This window comes from Cataglyphis hispanica, chromosome 19 (genome assembly GCF_021464435.1).
Source record: "Cataglyphis hispanica isolate Lineage 1 chromosome 19, ULB_Chis1_1.0, whole genome shotgun sequence".
NCBI classification, from domain to species: Eukaryota; Metazoa; Arthropoda; class Insecta; order Hymenoptera; family Formicidae; genus Cataglyphis; species Cataglyphis hispanica.
The window spans coordinates 4607548-4626289 of record NC_065972.1 but is presented as its reverse complement, the minus strand read 5'-3'; the positions used below and the strand labels follow the sequence as shown (position 1 = coordinate 4626289).

The following is an 18742-nucleotide window of genomic DNA, read 5'->3' as shown; positions in this document are numbered from 1 at the left end:
TCTTGAATTACTTTCGAGGCGTGTGGCGGAGGGGAGGGGGCAAGAGGGAAGCAAGACCCACTTTTGTTCCTTCGCTGAACGGGGAGACTAACGGGGTACCGTTCCGTTCCCGTCGCGGCCAGGGCCTCTAGAACGCTAACGCGATAGTCGGCTTACCATTTCGCCGGTCGCGCTAGGTCCTCCTCATCCATTTGGTGTCATTTTCCGCCGTGATCGATGATGCCGAGAAGTCGGTAATGACGCGGCAACCTTTTTAGCAAGTCCATCCCTTAAAACTTTGAGACGAAAATGACTTTACGTCATGGTCGGGTGGATGAACGAATGACGGAGATATATATTCGCATCCGAACGAATGTCAAATCGTCTCTGCATGAATTAATCAAGTTACAATATTTGATGATACGATGACAGTCTTCTTTACATTCGATGAGCTCAATCAGCTGTGATTGCAGATTATTTTGTAAACGCGACGGTAATTAAAAGCTAAACTAGTAGAAATAATGACAAGCGACAGTTGCAAGTGTAGAGACATGTTTCCATGCCGATCGAGAGATTTGGCTTTCCATTCAGGACATCCGACGGAACCAACCCTCATGTCCTACACACGTGTACTTGATTCATTCATTCATTCGTAACACGACATGCCCTTCTGACGTTTCGTCCTGAAGATGAGACGAGAGAAAAAAAAACACGGATCCGTCACACCGGAGTAGCGTCAGTTGCTGTCAGCATCCACCAGATGACTCCCATTCTCGGCAGGAATCTGCGAGTGATGCTGGCGGGAGAGAACGCATTTCCATCTCTCCATTCGTTCTCCCCGTCGTCTCTGATGTCGGCGCGAGTCGATCCAATCGGACAACGGCTTTCTCGTCGTTTCGCGATCGCTATTGGCCAGCAGCAGCGAGTTTATATCGAGCGGATGTCGGAGGGCCGCGCCTCGACGGAGGCTGCTTACCCTCTTCTCTTGAGAAGAGAAAGAGATAGAGAGATAGAGAGAGATAAAAACGCGAGAGGAAGAAGAGGCGAGAGCGAGAGATAAGCCGGGGCGAAGCTTGGCTGCTACCGTCGGCTGCTTCTTCTTCTTCTTCTTCTTCTTCGTTAATATCGTTTCCAGCCGTCTGTCCCTCCGGAAAGGTTCTGATCGATATGACAGCATCCTCCTCCCTCGCCGCAATGACAGCTTTCTTATGCGCGCGCTCCATTTGCATTGGCTTGATTGAGAACTATGCATGCGATTGAATTAGATCGGATCTGATTGAACCAGTAGATTCTCCTAAAGATGTTTAACTCAGCAAATATCGTATACTGCTCACGCAGATTCTTTAATTATGTCATACGCCAAATCGTGACAACTGGTAGTTTAATTTTCCAAAGCATCGTTTGGGATCACAAACATTGAAGGGAACTTTTAATGTTTCATTAATTCCATATGACGATGTGTGTGTAATCATTGAAATTAAAATATTATTCCAAATTATCGTGACTAATAAATAGCTCGGGCAAGGATCTCGGAATCCGATGTGAAGCGGCGTGTAAGATTAACGACAACTCGCACGCTTAACGGAAGGTTCGATTTGTAGCGCTGGCTTTTGATCGTACCACCCGCAGGTTAATGAGCCTAATGGGACATCAGGAGCGAAACGACTCTGTCGCACGGATTCCGTCGCGATGAATTTTCGCCTCGAGCGTCAAGCTGCTTTCGCTATCGCTCTCGGCCAAATATAGTCCAACCAAGTGAACTAACCAGGATCTAAATCCGGAAGAACTGGTTGGACAATGTATCTTCAACTGTCATTCGCGCGTCACTTCTTCAGCCGCAATTAAAAGGCGCTCTCACACACGCATGTATATACGTCTATGAAAATACATCAGACTCGCGATTCGAGATGACGAGCATTTTTTGGGTTACAATGCAGATTGCATCGTAAAATTTGGAATTATTTAAACTTAAAATTTTATCTAAAATTCAAAATTGTGGAGTTTTAAAGCGTTTCAGAATTTCAAATGCTGTGAAAATTTTACAATATTTTCCTGATATTCAACCGCTGTATGAAATTAATGAATTCCATAATATCGTATTTTCAAAATTGTAAACAATAACAGAATACTTGGAGATGCAAATGCTCGACATGATTTCGTGCGAGGGGCATCCGAACTCTCGTTAGGAGAACGATTCCAGTCGACGGTCCTCGAGTAGACAGAGTGACAAACTGGTGGCGATATTAAAATCGCCGCGGGAACACGTTTTTCGCCACAGCTGGCGTCGTTTAAGTTATAATTTGTACCTGTACGCGTGACTGACGCGTGACTAACCACTCGCGTGTCACGTCATTTCTCTTCCCGGGAGCCTCTTCCCATTGGGATACCCTGATTGCAAATTAATTGAGAGTGAAATGTGAGCGAGCGCTTTGCGACCGAGACGTCGCGGCTAATCATGAATAATGAATGTCGTTCTAGCGCAGTTTGGAATGTTTCCGGAAGCACGCAAAATCGCTGTGATGTCACCGGAAGGAAACAAAGTGAAAAATTGAAGACTAATTCAAAAATTTATTATCTTCTTTTTCGTATCATTGATAATGTCTGCTTTTTGATTTATGCAAATTAAGAAGAAAAATTTGAAAATTCTCCAATACTTAAAATCTCAAACGATTTCAAATCTTTGAAATATTTTAGTTTCAAATAATGCAGCGATCATACAACCCAATCGTAAAGATAATCTATAAAGATAAATTTTAATTTATATAAAATAAAGATTATAAATAATACACGCATAAAGAAAGAGACGACACATTGCTGGGCATCTCAGGCAATGTGTTTCCAGACAAGTTTTTTCAGGAAAATGCGGCGATACCTGAACAAACAACATTATCACCAACACCAGTAGTGCGGACGACATCAACGACAACCATCGCTAAAAGGACAGACAGAGCGAACTACTTTTCCGCGGAATACAAAGAGAGCAAAAAAGAAAGAGAGAGAGTAAGAGAGAGAGAGGGAAAGGGAGACAACGGGGAAAGCCACAAAGGCGCCGGCGCAGCGCGCAGACGCCCGGCGTCCCGACGTCTCTGTACCCCTCGACACGGCCTCAAAAACCCCACCCCGTCATCGCCCGGCGAGATCGCAGCATGAGGGGATCGCACCAACCCCGCTTCCCTGCCGTGGTGACGTCCGCCCCTGGCCCCGGGTGGCCGTTCCAGGATCGTAATATTATGCCGACGGGGAGCAGCTTCCATCGCGAGTCCGCCGCGTCCTTCGAACTTCCTTCTCCGGCTGACGAGGCGGCTCCTTCGCGGCTCATCCGCTCGCGGATGTTTCCGCCGCGCGCCAGTTTTCCGCCCGTGATTTTTCCACGCGCACGAGTTTCGCTTGGAAATTCTCCCTGTGAAGATTCTTTGCGTTTACAAATTCGTCTTATTCTCCTTCGAAGAAAGTTTTCTCCTCTCACGTCATTCGCAAAGCTTTTGTCTCCGAGCTTGGTGGATCTATCGTGGATGAATCTGCTAATCGTGAGAGAAGTGTGAAGAGGGTGCTACTATTTGTGATGAGATAAACTCAAAGCGTGATTAGTGTTATGCTCATGTTTCGCATCTTAAAACTCAAGGGAAGGAAGGATCGACGTGTCTGCAAAGGACCAAGAGACGTAACAAGGATGCGATGCTTTAGAAGAAGAAGATAAACTGGTTAGTGTAAAACAGAGAATCAGAATTGTAGTTGAGCGATGCATTTATCCGACGGCTCGCGGACGACAATCACGATGTTGGCTTATATATTTTTTAAATAATCACAAACTAAAAATCTGTTTAATTTCTAATAATTCAAGAATCTAAGAATTTCAGATTTAGCAAATAAAAATAAAATCTGTCAAAATCTACTCTTGGAATCTAAGAAATTTGAAAATCTGAAGCATGACATCTTTTTTTGAAATCTAGAAAATTTTTCAGATTTCTATCGATTCAAAAATCTAAATTTAATCATCAAAAAATCTAAACCTAAGATTTCAAGAATTTCACGATCTATTTGCTAGTATAATACTCTGGTATTTATAGTAAAAGCCAATTAGTATTTTTATATAAAAAAAACCGCGAAAAAAATTAAAATTGATGTGCAACGTAGGATTAAATTTACTGTTGGCACGAATTTGTGACGAAAGTTAGATTCGTGGATTTTGTTTACCGCAATCGTGATTCAATCTGTATCCTTTTGTAAGAGATGAGTTAGCCAACTGTTGAGTTGTCACTTCGGATACTGGTCACCCCGATCTCTTTCTCACCTAATTGCAATCTAAAGATCTTATTCAAGAGCTTCTTTCAAAAAGCGTCTCCGCTTTTAGATATTTTTAAACAAGATTAATAATTCTTCATTTTAGAATTAGAGTATCTAATATTATTCATAACAATTTTTAATCAAATCATACGAGTTACACTTTAAAAGAATTGAATGTGATCATTAGTTTTTACTTTAAATTAATTTATAAATAAATAAAATGATATTATAATTAGACGCAGTTTGTTCGATTTTTCTCGATAAGTCAGCTGAATATAAAATTAAGTTTTTTTTATTTAGAAACATTAAAGAAAAATCTTGAGTCATATGAACAGATAAATTTTTGCTGCGATTTCACGGGCGCTTCTCGTGGCGCAAATTCCATTATCATGAAAAGATGAACCGAAAGAAATGTCGTTTAGAGAAATTATTCTCTCTGCACTCTCGCGGCTTTTCTCTTGTCTAGAGCATGATTGATGACCGCAACAACTGCCTGGTCAGTTGGAGGCAGCCGAGACCGTCGGGATATCTGGCGTTGGAACCGCGCCGCGTGCTTTGGAAAAGTTGGCGAGTCCAAGGTGATTGCGATTTAGATGGAAATAGCCAAGCGGGAATAAATTTGATCGCGAGGGCTACGTCGTCGGCAAACGAGAAACGAGAGACGATCAGCAACGGAATTCGCCGTCGCGCCTCCTGCGGTTTAACCGATTTCAGGTGAGTTAAAGTATCTCGGGACATTAGTGTCAGAATGTGCGCATGATTGTCTTGCTTTATCAGAAAATGAAGAACAATAAAGGTCCTTCAAAAAGATGTCAAGGCACAAGAATCACATTTAATGATTGAAAAATTTTAACAAGGACTGCGTTCAAGTACACAGTAAATTGTTGAAACGTATTTGAGCAATATTTATGAGAATTTGAACAATATTCATAGACGCGCTTTAATTTTTTTTTCATTAAAAACACACGCTCATGCAATTTAGTAGTAAAATATTGAAATTTTTATGGAGTTAAAAATTTTTTTTATGTGCAATAATTTTCGTTAAATTCCAATAATTTTTTAACAGAAGAATTTGCGTAAGAATTTAGAAATTCGACAATGATATTATTTTCAAACAAACACGATACTTCAATATTACTGCAATCTGATCAAATATACATTTGATCCGTCAATCTGAATATTCTGTTAATGCTTTCGGTGCAAATGCAGTTTCGCTGACGTAACCATACGTGCATTTCTCTTTCCGGAAATTCTGTTATCGAGATTGCGAATCGATTTTATGGAAATATGGCAACGTGATAATATCAGAAAAAATCTCTTTCTCTCTCTCACTCTCTCTCTCTCTCTCTCTCTCTCTCTCTCTCTCTCTCTCTCTCTCTCTCTGTGCACTATTGCAGATATAACGTTGCCGCGATGCAAATCCGCGTGCATTTTGCTTTTTACCTAAAACAATGCTATTTTCAAGGATGGATTAATTAATGTCGAAGAACCGTGTTGTTGTGATCGACGTTGCGTTGCACGCGAATAATGCTTGAGACGATGTTTCCGGTATTTGATGTTACTCGCGAATGGAGATTGTGAAATAACTTGTTGTATGTGTGCTTCAATTTAAATCTATTTCATGCACACGAAATTTGATCCATTTTCAAAATCGATGATTTTCAAATAATCAGGCATATTAAAGTTTAATTTCCTCGAGAATTTTCTGTTACTCGGAGACGGAAAATCGTTTTCTCCAAGCCGAGTATTTTTCACAAATCGCGTCGAATTGCAAAAATTATGAAGATCACAAGAAAACCGTTCATTAACAGATCGCCGACTATGAATTGTTTGCATTCATCGGTTTGCGTATGTCATCAGTACAACGTGTTCTGCATGAACTTATTATTCCTAAGGATTCTAGAATTGCAGATGCTCAAATTTTATCTATATTTAATTATTTTACCTATATTTATCTATATTTAATCTTTTGACAAGAGGGAAAAGTCAGGGTTTTTTACAAATGATTGAACAATCAATTTTATTATATGTTGACATTTATAATGTCACAGGCTCTACAGACTGTATACAGTCGAGATAAATGGCAGATCAAATGATAGAGATTGCGGTCAGCATTCATCAAATTATTTGTAGGTGATTTAAAATTCATGACAGAATTTAAGATAGAAATATTTTCACGTGTTGCACATCGTATATATTTATGTGTGTATTTTGACATAGATTTATTTTGTATATACAGGGTGAGTTTTTTAACTTGAGACTGCTAAATATCTGTAAAAATAAGCATTGCACGAAAAAATGTTTCAAATAAACCCATAATATTTTGGAAGGGGCAATTCCCGCAAAAGTTAGCCGCCTACCGCCCCCATGGGGGTGGAATTGGGGGTAACTTTAAAATCTTAAATGAAAACCCCTATTTTTTATTGCAGATTCGGATTCTATGTCAAAAAACACGTAAACTTTATCCATAATTTTTTTATTTATTCTTGATAGATGGCGCTGCATTTGGCAAAAATTAGTTAATTTTTGTTTTCTTCAAGGGGAATGTGAGAGGGAGATCACAATAAAGGGGACTCACAATAAACAGCATCACAAAGCATAGATGCAAGTTTTGCATCTATTAACCAATCTATTGGTTAAAATCAAGCTATTAATTAACTTTCGCTGAATGCAGCGCCATCTATCAAGAATAAATAAAAAAGGTTTAGACGAAATTTACTTGTTTCTTGATGTAGAATCCAAATCTGCAATAAAAAGTAGAAATTCCCATTTAAGATTTCAAAGTTATCCCCAGCACCACCCCCAGGGAGAGCGGTAGGCGGCTAACTTTTGCGAGATGGAATTGCCCCCTCGAAAATATTGCGGGTTTATTTGGAACATTTTTTCGTATAATGCTTATTTTAGATATTTAGCAGTCTCAAGTTAAAAAACTCACCCTGTATATTTCAATTCTTCAAATGTATGTTTCTTATATTATACGACATGTAAAATTAGAAACAGATTTCTGTCTCAATTATAATTTCTATTTTTATCACAAATTATACAAATTACCTATGTATATTGAATATTATTTAGAAAAACTTGCCTTAAAGTTAGACCTCAAGTCGCGCTTCGAATCTAGATGCATAAATAACGCTTATCATAAACCTTGCGATCAACACATCATTTGCAGAATGCAGCGGTATGCGTCGTAGCGAGTCGCGTCCAGGAAAATGCTGAAGGAAGTTGGCTGTGGGAGCACTACGCCTCCGCCGGGGGACGGCGGGGGAGCAAATAGTCGGCAGGTCGGCGCGAACGAAGGCGGCGGCGGCGGCAATAGTGGCGGCGGGAGCGGCGGGGGCGGCAGCACCTCGGAGGGTGCTCTCGGTTGCGGAGGCTGCGGAAGGGAGATCGCTGAACGCTGGTATCTAAGGGCGGCCGATCGCGCATGGCACTGCGGCTGCCTGCACTGCTGTCACTGTCGGCTCCCCCTGGCCGCCGAGCTCACCTGCTTCGCCAGGAACGGCAACATCTACTGCAAGGAAGATTACTATAGGTTAGCATGTGATCGAGAAGGAAGGTGTTTAAAGGAAAGATTATTATTTTTCAGGAGAGAGAGAAAATAGAAAGAAAATTTTATTATAAAAAAAAAATTGACAAACTTCAGACGAAGTATCTGCAGTCTTTTTGCAAACACTTTTCAAGTTTCAGACAGAATGCTGTATAAATTTTAATTTTTAACACTTTAATTGCAATGAAGCTACATTATAAAGAAAACTTCAGACAAAGTACCTGAAATTTTTGTTTTGCAGACAAACTGTCTGAATTTTCAGACGCACTTTAATTTTAAAATACGCTCTTCTAAATTTTCAGAAAAACGACTTTAATAATTAGAAGACAGATTGTCTGAAATTTTTTTAGACTCCCAAATTTAAAAGTTCAAACAAAAATGTGTCTAAATTTCCCAAAAAATTTTTACAGTGTTTTCTAAAAGATACATTTAAAGAAAATCAATTTTGAAGAATTGATCTAAAAGTTTTACTCTCTTATAGAGTTATTAATCAATTAAAGAGTTAATAAATACAAATTCTCCAAAGATTTTTAATATTGAAAAATTCAAGCTTCTACAACTTTAAAAGTTCAATGATCTAAGAATATTAGGGATTTGGGAAGCAATTCAATCGTAGACAAATAAATGAATATTATATGGAATAATGCACGCGCGCGTTTACGCGATGACGTTCGGCGTTTCGGGACGAGGGTAGAATGAAAGGCTGAGAAGCGAGTTCGTTAGAGCGAACAGGGGAGAAATTCAACAGCCATCGTCCATGCAATATGCAACAACGCGAGCCCTTTGTTTCCGTCTACGCGAATGGTGAACGGTCCGCTTCGATCGCTTATGAAATTCACCTCAAGCGGAACTTGTATAATACATTTACAAATCGGATAATGCACTATTAGATCTCCAAATACGTATCGTATACTTTGCTTTTCAGAAATTCTCCCCGATTAAAGTTTTGGCAAGATTCACAGAAAAATTATAGAGAAAGATACTTGCAATTTTTATAATGCTGTCTGAATTTTCGGACACTCTTCAATTTTCAGATACTCTTCTGAACCCCCAGAAAAACGACTCTAGTGATTAGGAATGTCTGAAATTTCTTTCAGACATCCAGATCTAAAATTTTAGACAAAATGTGTCTGAATTTTTAGAACATTGTTCTTTCAAAGATATATTCAAAAAGAGTTAATTTTGAAAAACCGATGCAGTCTTAAAGTTTTGCTCTCTCAATTAAATCATCATTAGATTGGTATGGCAGAATAAGCTGACACACTAATAATAATTCAACATGATTGTGCAAATTTAAAGCGTGGAATTTTTCATTTTTCAGATAATAACGCACGCATCTTTTAAAGGCTACATTTTCTGATCGCAGATTATTCGCAGTGTCGCGATGCTCGCGATGCCGTGCCGGTATCTCCGCCTCGGAACTGGTGATGCGGGCGCGTGATCTGGTGTATCATGTGGCATGTTTCACTTGCGCCTCGTGCGGCACCCCGCTGAACAAAGGCGATCATTTCGGTCAGCGGGACGGACTCGTGTATTGTAGGTAGGTGAGAAACAGGAGCATCTGATCATTACTATCCTTCAAAGGCCGCGTCTCTCCTTGTTATCAATGAGTTCAATGACGAGGTTGACAGGAGCATGAGGCGCTTTTGTCGCACCGAGTCGTTTCTCCCTATCTCTCTCTCTCCCTTCCTCCCTCCTTCCCCGTCCGCGCTAATGACAGTCGTCGAGTCGCTTAATGACAGTCATTGGAATGGATGGATTCGAGTCTCGGGTTCCGAGAAGACAATTGTGACGGCAGATACCGTGGGGGATGTGAAAATAAGAGATTCACGAAGAAGAAAAAGTATTACGATATAAGGAAATTGAAGAGAGATATATTTATATGAACTTAAACACAGTGCAAAAAAAAAAAAAATTATAACAATTGTGGGTATAAACATAGAATTTTACCAGAGACAATAAACGTCAACCTAAAAAGGGACAATCTTAGCATTAGAATCATTAAATGCTAAGCCCACGGAATCTAACGTTCACGCAAGTCGTACTCGGTCATCGAAACTCGACACATAATGCGGAGGTCAGGTCGTCTATCGACTACTTGACAGAGAGCTTGACGACTGACAACTGCAACGTCGCTCCCAAGACCACACTACGAGTTGCTGTGCTGCGCCGGGGATTACGCGGGTGCTGCCGGCGGCATCGAGGACCTCGGCTCGCCAGGGGTGTCGCCGCTTCCGGCGTACTACGAGCAGAGCCCGATAACCTCTTCCAGCACCGTGCAGAAAGGCCGGCCGCGGAAGCGGAAGCTATCGGAAGTCACCGGTTCTGAACTTCCCGTCACAATGAGACTGGCCGCTGGCGCGCTCGGTGAGTCAAGCCAATGTATGTTCCCGCGATCTTGTACGATCGTGAACGATTTTCTTGCCATTCTTCCCTGCCCTCTTGAGAAAATTGCTTCCTAGACTCCTATTCGCGGTGTAAAAAATTGCCTAAAAGTCAGATAAATTTTTGTTTGAATTTTCAGATCTGAATGTCTAAGAGAATTTCAAACAATCTGTCTCAATCATCAGAATCGTTTTTCTGAAAGTTCAGAAGAGTTTGAAAATTGAAGTGTGTCTGAAAATTCAAACGAAATGTCTGCAAAAGAAACGTCAGATACTTTGTTTGAAGTTTACTGCACTTCACTGTAAAAAAAAAGCAAAGTGTCTGAAATCTTTTGACAGACATACTGTTTGAATTTTCAGACACACACTTTAGAACTTTTAGAAAGAAAACTCTGACAATTAGGACAATTTGTCTGAAATTTTTTTCAGCCTGGATCTGAAAATTCAGACAAAAATGTATCTGAATTCTTAGATAATTTTTTGCAGTGCTGATACCTGCTTTTCATATTCCCGAAAAATTCAAATAAGGCGACACTCCCACTCTTTCTTTCGTTTGCTCACGCGCTTTCTCTCTACATCATGCTACAGCAAACGAGTTAATCGACGGAATTGCATTATTTACCGAGTAACGGGGAGAGGGAGGCATAATGGTGGGCGTTCTTCTTTTTACAAATATTTGCTCAAACCCTCAAGAATCGCAGATGTTATTTCATTTCGTCCGTGATTATTCGGCTCGTTAACTGGAGCATTCGACATTCAGTGAGCGGGATTCTTTGACGAATTCTCGCACGCTACCCAGATGTTTAATTCGCTCAATGATTTAATATCCTTAGTACAATATATCATCATCTTAGGTCGATCATTTTATCATCCTGTGTGCTGCAATTTTTATTTTTAATTATTTTACCCTTTTAAGACAACAATAAGCAAGAATTGCATATATAATTCGATGAAAATCATAGATGATTTAAAATCATGGGGAGCTCACAATGAACACTTTCCCAGAACAGTGTCACATAAATCGCAAAGTCAATCGTCGTGACTTGAATGACACAATCCGCGGCTGCTGAAGAAATCGGCGACATGACGATCCGGCCGAGCTTATATTCGCTCGGCTTGTGTCATTTGTCAACTGGCACGCTCGTATCACATCATCTCGATGCGATCCCCGCCGGTTTTACGATCGTTTCGGCGTGGACGCTAGCCAAAGAGATAGCCGCGCGAACCGGTACACGCGCGATTCCCAGTTATTTTATAATCGACGAGAGTGAGGATCATTCTACCCATAGACTACTAACCGGAATTTACGACCAACAGCCATAAAATTGTCCATGATGTCCTCTGCATGCGCAGCTTCGGTTGCGGCTGGGAATGGTCGGTCTGAAGAGAAAGATTTCTTTCTCTCTCTCTCTCTCTCTCTCTCTCTCTCTTTTGCTTTTATTATTTTTATATATAATTGGAATAGTTTTTGTGCGAAAGGGAGACACGCCGACGAGATGAGAGCGATTCCGCACAGTGAGACTGATACACGGCAGACATTCTCGTCTTCTAGCACAGAAGTAGGAAGGTAGACAATAACCTGATTGTTTTTAACTTTTGACAAATACTTGTGATAAATATTTCAATGTAAATATAAGATCTTTCACGGTAAAAGATGAAAAATCGATTTTATAATTATCCTTGAATAAATTTTGAAAAGAAATGCATTGAACGATTAGATTTTGAATTTTTCGATTGATATACATCATTTATAGTGACAGAGAAGGATTTGCTTACTTTTTGTCAATGGGATGTATTTTATATTTCTTTTCGTCTTAAAATCAGAGTTTCAGACGTTGTCCTTCCCCGTAAGGGAAAATCGCAAATCGAATCCTGCAAAGGTCTCCCCGTGAGCAGAGATCGGGGGAGAGAGGGTGGGCGGATTTAGCGATTTTAGAATGAGATTACAATTTGCGAGTTAAAAGTCAAAATTGCCGTTTGAGGACTACAGACTTCTGGATGAAGAAACAAGAGTGTGTAATTGAGAGAGAGAGAGAGAGAGAGAGAGAGAGGTCCCTGCTGCTGCACAGACACAGCAAGAAATTGTTGCGTTCACAGGCGGCATTATAGCGCTCCGACCGGCCATTCTGCTGACGGTGGCCACGCATTGGCCACAGCGGCATTCTTTTCCGGGCAGATCGGCCAATCGATGCATCTCCCGGTGCCGATACCTATCTGTCACTGTCCGCCGGGGCCCGTTCCTCTTTCTGCGGGGACAGAAAGGCCTCGCCGAGAATCGGAAGAGCCGCGCCGGAAAAATTCTAAAGTTCCAATTCGATTCGATCCGCGTGCAGAATCACGCCGAGAAAGAGAAGCCTGGCCATTTTCAGCTTAACCTTTAAGTAAAATACGTTTTACACTTTCTTGACGCAGACGGTTTGTTTTATAAGCGAGGAATATATTTTTGATAGGACAGATAAAAATGTATTCATCACGTCAAATCTCTTGAATTTTATGTAGAAGAAGAAGCGCCTTAATTGATCAATTAGCGATTATGTCACCGAATTTATCTGAATTATGGTGAACAAAAATAAAAAAAAAAGAGAGAAACCAGTCGCAGGAAAGAGGACGTGCGTTGTATGCGCAGTTGCGGTTGTTGCACGCCGGCGGAGCGAAGGAACGTATCCAATAAATAAGACGACGAGGGTAACCATTGAATTCAATCGGAAGAAGAACGGGTTCCAGTCGACAAACGGGGTGGACGAGGGGGAGAGGGCGAGAAGGGATCCCAGAAGTAAATCCCTGAGCACGTATGCGCCATTACTGTTTATTGTTCCGAACTTCCATTCCCAACGAACGGCTATTCGCCGGTTCGCCAAAAAGGAGAAAGAGAGAAAGAAATACCGCGAAAGGGAGCGAGAGAGAAGAAGAGATAGAAAAACTGTTTTTGCCAGTGGCTGCAGTGTCTCTGGAATTTGCTTTCTTGTTGAGGTAAACGACACAGATTTCATTTATTTCTTCTTTTTTCTCCAAAGGCGGTCGGAAAAGCACAGTTATGTTCACGAGATCGAGAAGATCGGAAAGAGCGCGTTACGAAAAAAAAGGATCGATTTCTCCAGAATTAAAATCCTTTTTTAACTATCCATTCAGCTGACGCACGAATGTTAAAGAAGACTACAAAATATATGAATACAGATGAAGAGAAATATCGGGTCGTCTTAATTTTTATATTCTTGAATGGAAAAAGTATTCATTGAAATAAACGATGTGACATTGTACGATGTGTCTGTATTCAATGATCGAGAAATTCAAAGTTTTTCAAGATTCTTAAAATACTAAAAGTTTCAAAAATTTTTTAAATCTTCACACTTCAAAAGTTCAAATCTTGAAAGCCGCAAAGCTTCACGCTAATATCCAGCATCGTTTTTGTCCTCATGATTTCGCAGCAGAAATTTCGATAAAACATGAGATGTTTAACGCGAGAAAAAGACATTTTCTAGACGACGTCGCGATTGCAGAACTGCTGCATCCCACGGAGCTGTCCTCATCGATGGAGTCGCTGTCGGCGTACGACGCGTCCGTGGGCTCTCCGGGACCGGTGCACCAGAGCCAACGAACGAAGCGTATGCGCACCAGTTTCAAACACCATCAGTTGCGAACCATGAAGAATTATTTTGCGATAAATCAAAATCCGGATGCCAAGGATCTCAAGCAGCTCGCGCAGAAGACCGGTCTGTCCAAGAGGGTGCTGCAAGTAAATAGTTTTCCATTTTCACATTACATTTCGAAAATGGGATATACTGTAAAAAGATTGATTGAAACTTTTGGCAAAGTGTCTGCTGCATTTTTGTAGACACATACTGTCTGAATTTTCAAACAAATTCTTCTAAATTTTTAGACATTTTAATTTTCACACAAATTCTTCTGAATTTTCAGAAAAACGGCTTTGATGATTAAGACATATTGTTTGAAATTTCTTTCAGATATTTAGATCTGAAAATTCAGATAGAAACATGTCTGAATTTTTTGAATCTTTTTTACAGTGTAGCTTAGAAAGCAATTTACCATCACTGATGTTTCTTTTTTTTTCAATTATATAATGAAACTGGTCAACATTGCCTTTGATTTTACATAATAAATTACTTGCCTTTTTTTACTAATTCTTGACAAATTCGATATCGAATTATTCAATGTCGAGTGAGTTATAATCAACAGTTCAAATCACGTCTCATTTCATTTTCATTTTTCGTTGTTCAGGTGTGGTTTCAAAACGCGCGGGCGAAATGGCGACGGAACTTGATGCGGCAAGACGGTGGCAACGCCGGCAGTAACGTCGGCTGTTCCGGGACGCCGGTGTCATCCAGCACCGGCAATTCTCCAAACGTTGGCCCGGCCGCCAGCATCCTTGGCGATAGCAACAGCATGCCCTCGACATCCATGGAGGAGCTGCACGCCCTTCATCATCTGCACTCGGGTGTCTCCTCTCAGGTCTCCTTCTCCGACCTGTACTGACGACGGCTTGAAATGGACGAGGACGCTTACAGCAGCCTCTCCAGCCATCTCGGATGAGGGATTATTGCACTTCCTCGAAAATCGACCGACCGCGAAGAACTCGGCGAGTCGATGACACTCGCATCCATCATAGTTTTTTTTTTTAAGAATAAATCTTATCGATGAACGGTGGTTAGCTGTTTATAACGTCGTACAACAGCAATCTAAATAAAGTCTAATATGTTCCTTGCTGTACTGCTTTTGGAAACAGTTGTCTGAAATTTCACGGAAATTTCACGTCGTTGTTTTGTGTAAAATAAGCTATGGCCGCGCGAAATCGATCAGGACAAGATCAAACATTCGGCTTTTCTCCGAGATTTACACAGGGACATGTAATTGGACTTAACGAGGAAAGTGACCCGTCGGAGGATTTTTCCGAACGACAGCCTAGTCTGGTAGAGACGGATTATGTATAAGTAATCAGTGATAATAATCATAGTTCCATGCACATCCGAATTACCAAAGATTACTAGACGAAGATAGTAGGAGTGTAATCTAGGTATGTATGCAAAAAAGAGTGTATCGTTAGCGATTATATCGATAATTATCGACGAGTCCTCGGGCACTGTTCGACATGCGGGGTGTTCCATAAAGATGTATGCTACTGACAACATGTTTGAGCATTTCTAAAAATCTCACATTATCAATCTAGCGTACTCCAAAAAAATTGAGAATTTTTAGAGGACAAGGAAAGATTTTGAAAGGTCTAAGAAGATTCCTCAAAGATCCCGAATATTTTTTAAATACTTGCAAACATATTTCTAGCAATTTAGTGTTTTTTAGAAAATCTCTTTTTTTACATATTATTTAAATTGTATGATACAACACGAAATATATATCAAGGTTTTCTGATCCATTAAATATGTTGTATGTATAATTGTTTGGGACGCCCTATGCGATGTCGCAAGGTCCGTTAAGTTAAACGAAACGGTTCGCTCATGCAGACGAACATGTACATGTGCAATCACGTAGCGAAATTATTTAATTTGTCCTCGTTGATTCTACACGAAACTTTGCACACCACTAATTTCTTTATCGGCTTTGTGTTGCATCGATCAACGCAACACTAGAGTTTATTATTAAATATACATTACGCGATTATGACTATACATAATGTGTCAATAATGATTCCTATATTAAGTATGAAATAAAATAAAGTTGAAAATATAGTTTTTTGGAATTTTATCATTGCTAAAAGATCGCAGGCGAAGATTGGATCTGATAATCAAAATAAAATCATCAGCGAAGCTCGATAAAAATTTAGACGACGAGTCTGCAGCTTTTATATCTAACGACGTAAATGTATGAAAGTTTTTGAAACGAAAAACAGCGTTCCTCTGTTCGTGCCAAAACGTAATTAAGAAAGAAATTTTTTAACGAGCTGCTGGAATTCAAAGGCCATGATATTGTATATTTTTGCAAACCGCGATTTTTGCGAGTTATTCAAAAGACGAGGGATCCCGCTTTGATCAAGCCTTTTGCGCATTATATATTCTTACATTTTTGTTTTCTCTCCAAATTGTCATCTTTGAATTCGAGCAATACGAGGCGCATATATATGCACGCACCCACACATACACACATATACATATGTTTAGGCGAGTATGTATGCAGATGCGAATAAGAATTGGGTGTTGCGAAACTTAATAAAATCAAACCTCTTTTAAGCATTTATATAAAATGACATAGAAAACTATATTATAGATTTAATATTTTTCCAATATCAAAATATTTGAAATTTGGAAATATTCGAGAATCGATGTTAATATCACGATCTATTTTCACAAAGTTAACTAACGCTAAATTTGTCAGTTCTTCCATTAATTTTTTTTTTATCATTAATTATGATAAGCTTTGTCTAATCAATTCTTCAAATCTAAAACTATACTTGAGGGGCAGATTAATACGTGAAGTTTTAGGGAAATTCGAAATATATATTGCATCATCGTGGCAATGCAAGTCTATCACAATCATGTAGAAATTAAGTTAATAAGACAAGAGAGATTACAGGATGTCTCCAAACATTACAAAAGGCGCGATTATCTTTTCGCAAAAATCTGTAAATCATTTGTTTATTATATTTATTTTTGTTATTTCAAATAAGTGTAAATCATGAAATACTTTGGGAGCATCTTTTATCTTGTCACGTGATGCCCAATAAGGAGAATCGATAGGTCGCATATTAGGTATATGTAGCATAGCGATGATTAAGTGTAGATGTTAAAGAGCGAAGCAATTATTTCCAACTCTATAGGCAAATTAATGTGCTATATTCGAGTGCAACTATTATCGCATAATAAATAGTTATATACATCTTTCGACTCGGACGCAACTTGCTCTCATCTCTAATTCACTACTTTCTCCCTGACGTTAGATCACGAGAAGATGACTTCTAATTTTTTTAAATAAAAGGTAAGTTCTAAGTTTTCTAATTATGATCAAAATCTGATCGGAACTTTGACAAACACAACTTTAAAACATTGAGCTCGCTACTAAAATTTCCAAATGTTTATAACTCTTAAAATTTAATTGGCGGATTCATGAAACTCAATATTTGTGGCTCGAATGTCAAACTTTAATCATATGCTTTCGAGTACACTGTAAAAAAATTGCCTGAAACTCCCGACAAGGAGTCTGCAGCTTTTTTGCAGACACACTGTTTGAATTTTCAGACACTTCAATTTTCAGAAACACTCTTTCTTTCAGAACTTTCAGAAAGGCGACTCTGATGATCAATTTTCAGAAACACTCTTTCTTTCAGAATTTTCAGAAAGGCGACTCTGATGATCAAGACAGATTGTCTGAAGTCTTTTTCAAACATCCAACTCAAGAAATTTGGGCAAAAATGTCTCTAAATTTTTTACAGTGTACATAAATTCTTAGACACGCGAGTTTCGCGCTACAACATGTCTAGTTCCTTTGAAGTTAAAGAAATTCAACCCAAAACTTTACTAAGCATCAACCATTCATCACCATACATCGCCTTTCCGAATAAACCTGAACTGAATCTTCTCGCCACACACGAACATACATTCACTACTCTCTCACAAGGCGCAAGTGCGAGTTGTAATTAGCATCAAATTAGGTATTTAAGGATTTCACGTTCGTGCGTTCAAGTCAGAGGCGCATAAGCCGAAAGGAAGATACGACGACGACGACGACGACGATGATGATGAAGAGAAAAAAGAAAAGAAGAAGCAAGAATAGAAGGAAAAGCTGGGACGAAGGAGAGAGAACGAAGGTTCTACTTAGGGGTTATACCAACATAGGGAGTCCTCGTGTAAATTGTAGGCCTCTTGAGTCGTATAAGTGCACCGCATGCCGTATATATTTTGTCGGCGCTCATATAAGTTAATTTTCAATCTATATGCGGGTTTCTCTCTCTCTTTCTCTCTCGCGTTTCTTTCTCTCTTTCTCTTATTCTCTCTCATTCTCTTTCTCTCTCGAATGGCGCGCGGCGTCTCATCAACGAAATGAAGAAATTGAGACTCTCGTTAATATTTAATGAGGCGCTCGCGCGAGCGCGGATATACAATGGCCGTCGGTCCCCCGGGCCCGACGGACCCCGAAATATCACCTCCTCGCGGTCGCGTCGCATTTACATGCGCACACTCATGGATTCACGAGAGAACCCAAATAAAAAGTTTCAGGTCGTATATTCGTGTGTATTTTCTCCTGTGAAGGCCCTCTCTTAGTTCGGAGCCGCGCGGCAGGTGCGCGCGGAGGTCCGCTTCTCCTTTTTTTTTTCAGCACGACGAAATATAAACGATTGGCGTGCGCGTCTTCCGATTCCTCGCCGATCCGCCTTTGACTTTGTTCAAAATAAATATCTTGTTGGGTTTCTTTCTCCTTGACGACAGAGACACGCTTGCACGATCGGTGCATCCAACAAAGATTGCATGGATAGAGATAGTATTATTATTTAAAATTTTGAGAAAAAAAAGCATTTACTTCTAAAATTTTGATGTAATATAATTTTTTTGATCAACCGTATTTTTAAATTTCAAAAATTCAT

General features: G+C 39.8%; 1 protein-coding gene across 1 annotated transcript; it reads left to right on the top strand.

The window, feature by feature from the left end:
• Window positions 1-3250: 3250 nt before the first annotated feature.
• On the top strand, window positions 3251-14826 carry LOC126856650 (LIM/homeobox protein Lhx9-like). The gene is made up of 7 exons (XM_050605363.1): window positions 3251-3680; window positions 4730-4977; window positions 7436-7798; window positions 9180-9353; window positions 9957-10180; window positions 13695-13930; window positions 14434-14826. Exons 3-7 carry the CDS (start codon window positions 7476-7478, stop codon window positions 14686-14688), a joined length of 1212 nt encoding a protein of 403 aa, XP_050461320.1. The 5' UTR covers window positions 3251-3680; window positions 4730-4977; window positions 7436-7475; the 3' UTR covers window positions 14689-14826.
• Window positions 14827-18742: the final 3916 nt, after the last annotated feature.

Excerpts from the sequence above, each read along its gene's own strand:
- LOC126856650 (XM_050605363.1), top strand. The coding sequence starts at position 7,476 with ATGCTGAAGGAAGTTGGCTGTGGGAGCACTACGCCTCCGCCGGGGGAC. Across the intron at positions 10,181-13,694 it reads ACTGGCCGCTGGCGCGCTCG|AACTGCTGCATCCCACGGAG; the intron begins GTGAGTCAAGCC and ends TCGCGATTGCAG. Across the intron at positions 13,931-14,433 it reads TGTCCAAGAGGGTGCTGCAA|GTGTGGTTTCAAAACGCGCG; the intron begins GTAAATAGTTTT and ends TTCGTTGTTCAG.